General features: G+C 46.5%; 1 protein-coding gene across 1 annotated transcript in view; it reads left to right on the forward strand.

Annotated features, from left to right (window-relative positions):
* Nucleotides 1–3,731: 3,731 nt before the first annotated feature.
* grin3a (glutamate receptor, ionotropic, N-methyl-D-aspartate 3A) overlaps nt 3,732–5,201 on the forward strand; it is a 40,792-nt gene continuing 39,322 nt past the window's right edge. Inside the window, exon 1 of the mRNA XM_034547270.1 lies at nt 3,732–4,487. Coding sequence (XP_034403161.1) covers nt 3,732–4,487 — 756 coding nt within the window. The remainder of the gene's footprint in view (nt 4,488–5,201) is intronic.

The raw sequence follows: 5,201 nt of genomic DNA on the forward strand, positions 1-5,201 counted from the left end.
GAATGCACTGCAAAAGTGTGATTTCTAATGAACATACTGCATCACTCAACGCATGCCTAATTATTGATTTGTCTTTTCACGGAACAACAGAAATCCTCGCTTGGCTTCGCTTGACTAAATCCCTTCATTGGAGACTCACAAGAGATGAAAACAACAAAGAAGAAAAGTGTGTGGGTATCATGCACAACAAGACATGTGTGACAAGATTATTGTAAAAGACAATAAGACCCCTCAATGCTGATATTTGATGGGGGGGGAAAAAAGAACATTTAGAAAGCAAAAAGTAAATGTTCACGTTATTGCAACAGCTTAAATGGTGACAGCAGACTGACAGTGACTTCTGTCCTAATCATGCAGCTTTCTCATAAACTATATGAAGACCGTTTTGTAATAATATCAAGTCACATTTATGAAACGTGTAAATACAGACACATTATTCTGATATTGTAATAAATAATAAATGAGCAATTGGTTGCAAGCTTTTTTCTCTTGTTAGATACCCGTTTTATAAAGAAGAAAAAAAAGGCTTTTATTTTGTAAGTTAAATCTACGTATATGTGTTTCTTTCTATCTGTTTCGGTGCATTTAGTCCCGTGAAATCAGCTGTGTGTCTAATAGCTGCCGTGCTCTAACCGAGATTTTTTTTTTTTGGGGGGTGTATAAACCTTCAGGTTCCATCTGTTCATACGCCCTGGTGCTGGAAAGGGAATTGAACCATGGAGGAATGTGTTTGTCAGGTGTAAGGGTCAGAGAAGTCTGCAGCATCGCTATCCAGCAGGCAGACTAACTGAGACGGGCAGGCGGACTGGAAAGGAGGCAGCCGGCCAGACGGTTACGCATATGATGCTGACGGAGGAAGAAGGGGGACAGGTGAAGGAAATAGTCAGTAAATCAGACAACCAAAGCAGACACACAGGGACCTGGATGAATATGCAATTTGACAAGGGGTCAAACTGATTTTCCGACAGGGACAAAAGCGAGTGTCGTATTCGAGGTGTTCCAACCAGGCGGGTGGACGGGCGTGTGAAATCAGACGAGAGCTGCAAGCAGGAAGACGGGACGACAGCTGGCGGGTACCAGTGAACACGGGTCGAGTTATAAAGATATTGCACGTGGACGGACAGACAGACCAGCAGCCAAGAAGGACATAAAAAAAAAAATTTTTTTTTAAAAAGTTAAAAGCAGTGCTGGGAAAACTATTTAATTAATGTTTTTGGTTTACTTTTTTTTTTTTTACTTTTATGTCCAAAAATGGGCACATCTTAAGTTACAGAGCCAATGTTTCTCTATTAGTTTATTAACTGGATCCCCATTAGCTGACACCTTAGCGGCCACTAATCTTCCTCAGATCAATGACATGACAAGACAAAGGCAGGTGTTTTCCCCAAGGGAGATCACACTGAAATATCAAATCGCAATTTAATTACGGTTGGAAAATCTCCACTGCTTACTAATTCTGAAGGAGAAAGGGAAGGAGCTTTCTGCAACAAAAAAAACTTTCTGGCAAACCTTCCTTCTGCAGAAGTAGAAATGACTATTCCTTGCATACACCATTCCCTTCCCCCTATAAATGTCCATACAGTCCCTTAAATGTCCTATGAGTGGCCCCATAGAATGAAAATACATTTTAATAGGTGCGAACTTCCTCCAGCTCAATTCAAATGGCGGAAGTATAATCTTCAACGTTTGGATGATTAAACTGTCTTTACATCAAGCTATAGAATGAGAATGGACACTCTGACTCCTTTCTGAATGTCCTGTGCAGCGGCTGCCTGATATCCTGTTGCTCAAAGCAGTGCAAAATGTAATGGCAAAAAAGAAGAAAAAAAACAGAATTGCTTTTTTGGTTCAACAACAACTATGATGGCTCCTTTCAAAGATGCACTCCTAAATATCACCTTGAATCCTTCGCTCAATGCAATTTCCTCCTCTTTTGTCTACCCTTTGTAATACACTTGATTTTGATTTTTTTTTAAAGGGGTTGCAACCCAAGGTGCCTCTTGTATTACTTCTTCTTTACAGCTCTTCCCTTCCCCTCCAACGCGGCTCCTCCATCTCATCTCCTCTCCTCTCTCTCTCCATCTCCTCTCCTCTCCTCTCCTCTCTCCATCTTTTCCCCTCCCTTCAATCCCACTATTTCCATTTATATCTCTACATCCTATGCTCCTCTCTCCTCCTCTTCCTCTCTATCTCCCACAGGTCCCCTCTGGTCACCACCTCCTCCTCTTCCTTGTCTTCACCTTCTCCCTCCCCTGTCAAAATCTCCCCTCTCTGTATCTCTCCCTTTTCCTTTCTCCCTGTTCCCGTCCCTTGAGGTCATGCAGTATCAGATCGATCCGGGCCGTTGATCTTCCAATATCCGAGTATAGGCGTGCCTCTCATTTCAAGAAAGAACATTAGCCAATCATTAATCTAGAATGATGCCATTAACCAATCATTAATCTGGGTCCTATTTAAACGGCGGCTGCTGATTGGGTCAATGGTGACCACTGACCTGTGTGTAGCAACACGAGGCAGTTAAACATCAGTTACACATTCGATCCCTCAGCAGCTGTTAATGATCTAAGTGGGTGTCCTGAGATATGATTCAATTAAACAAGCTCATTAAGAGCAGGTGGCTGTCTGCTTTTGTTTAAACAAATGCTAAAAAGTGAATCAACGTGTTGCGCAATGTAAGTATTGTTAAGGACTCTTTTGAAACCAAACGGTGACACGTGGTGAGCTTGAAAACAGCAACAGTGTACACATTTTGCCATGTGCAGGATAATATGCTGCGACAAAAACTGGTGCATGTGTCATAAAACCGTTTTAGCATGTGAGATTGACACTGTGTTGGGTTGCAGACATCATATTTGACCATATAGTGCAACATCTGGGAGCAATACAGCTGCTGATCACATAGTACCTGTAACCTTATAGGTGCAACCTCGTGTACATGTGAGATTGGGAAGCATATGTTGACACTTGAAACAGAAGTCTATTCATCCACCCACTCATTCATTCATTCATAAACCCCACCGGATACTGTTGAAGCACGCGGGGTTAAATCTCATTGGAACGTGCGCAGTCTCGCCGGCACAAGTGTTGCTACAGAGGTTGACTCGAGCCAAGCAGCGCGCGCGCGCGCTCAGGAAAGCTTTAAGGGTGTTTACTGAAACAAGGGCAGAGGAAGAAAAAACAAAACAACAACCTTGTTTTTTCCATCTCGAGTATAAGGACGAAGTGAATGGCACTCCGGCGCTCTGGATGATAATGGGATCATTTTCCTCCGAAGACATCGAGCCATCTGCTGTCTCCAGTGCTGGATGCCACTGTGTTGGAATGTGTCTGATGCGCATTCACCGTGTTTTTTCGACATCTCTTCCTGGGCTTGGCGTCACATTTTCTCTGCCACTGGAATAATGTGGAAATGTCTCCGTTTTTGATTCCGCGACCTGTTCAGTAGTCCAAAAAAAGCTTGAATGATGGAAATATTTTGAGATGAAAAAAAGCACTTTTGGGGATCATTTTTTGCTTGTGCGCCGGCTCGTGCCCCATCAGCCTGTTGTCCGTGTCCGTGGAGGAACGCACAACTTTGCCGCGAGCTGGAGCCGGAGTTGTGGCTGCAGCGGCGGGTCTGAGCGCCGCACGAGGGCCACACGCAGGGGGCCAGGAGGGGGACCGACTGAGCGGCCCCGGTGTTCCGCCATTCTGTGGTTGGACGGGGAATCCGGTGCAGCTGTGGAGCGCGGATGATGAAGACGGTGGTGATGGTGATGATGATGAATGGCCCGACAGCTCGAGCAGGCACCGGGGTCTTATGTTTACTGCTGTGCGCGCTAGTCTTCCTCCCGTCGTGCGCTCACTCTCACCCGCAGCCATGCCAGGTGCTGAAACGGATCGGCCACACGGTTCGGGTCGGGGCTCTGCACGTTCAGCCCCGCATGCTCTCCGCCACCGCCGGCAGCGGTTCTGAGGACCGGGACACCGATCGAGGTTTTATTGGGAGTGGGGAGCCGCGGGTGGAGTTGGAAAAACAGGTTAAAACAAGTGCCGGTGCGCCCGGATACGAAAGCCTCAGGACTAGAGGCACCGGTAATAACCAGCGGGGAGCCAGCAGGAGTAGGAGCCAGGCACGGCAGCGCGAGGAGAACACCTCGAGGGAGAGCCGCGTGTTTGCACCGCGGGATTCGAGCCTGCTCGCGGTCGAGGCTCTCAACCGGGCCGGGTTGCTGCCGTACAATTTATCCTTGGAGCTCGTCATGGCTGTTGGGTCCGGACTCGGCGAGCTGCCCGCGCTCTCCAGCTCCTCTGCGGGCATCCCCGAGAGCGAAGACCCGCTGTCCTTCTTGGAGAGCGTGTGTCACACCGTGGTCGTGCAGGGGGTTTCCGCCATGATCTCCTTCCCACGGAACCGGGACGAGTTCGTCATGTTGGAGTTTGTCTCGCGTGCGCTTCAGGTGCCAGTAGTCAGCGTGGTGCACAGGGAGTTTACGCGCAACAGTGAGGTACAACAACAACAACAACAAAAGTTATTCATACAATATATCTGAACTTCTGTTAACTGTTGATTCCTGCGCTTCAGCATGCAGCTGTGGTGCCTGCTGCAGATGTTACGTATGATAACGCATTGACTGGGACAAGCCAGTGACGTAACAACCGATAGTGTATGAGCACAAAGCACTTTACACATGAATAGCTTCATCTCAGTTTTAAGACGTGAGTAAAATGAGTTTAAGTGGATTTGTGTGTCCCATATATACACAGAGGCTGTAGGGAGAGACACGTCAACCTCCTGCTGTGTATTAGGTGTTGTTTCAGAAGAATAGCATCACCATTTCTTTACTTCCCCTTTCTGGTTCAGTGTTGCTTTGCCTTCAGTGAGTGGCTCACATTAGTTGACATTGTGCAGCCGACTTGTGACCTAAACCATTGTTCTTGATCCCCACACAAAGCATCAAATTAGGGACTCTGAGAAAAGCTGCACTTGCTTCAAACTGAGACCAAATTAACGAGCACAGCAGGCGCTGTCCATGGTGCTGAAATATACTACAACAACAACACCAACAAACAAACAAGCACAGGGTGTCTCGTTTCAGAAAAGGGAGAGAGTGCATTCCCTCTTCTTTTATAAATAAGGTTTTAAAAAAACAAAAAAATGATTGAATGCTGCGTGCACCCAGCAGCACATGCCCTGAGGTATGAATGCACAAACAAACACT

The sequence above is a fragment of the Cyclopterus lumpus genome, chromosome 12, assembly GCF_009769545.1.
Source record: "Cyclopterus lumpus isolate fCycLum1 chromosome 12, fCycLum1.pri, whole genome shotgun sequence".
Taxonomy (NCBI): Eukaryota; Metazoa; Chordata; class Actinopteri; order Perciformes; family Cyclopteridae; genus Cyclopterus; species Cyclopterus lumpus.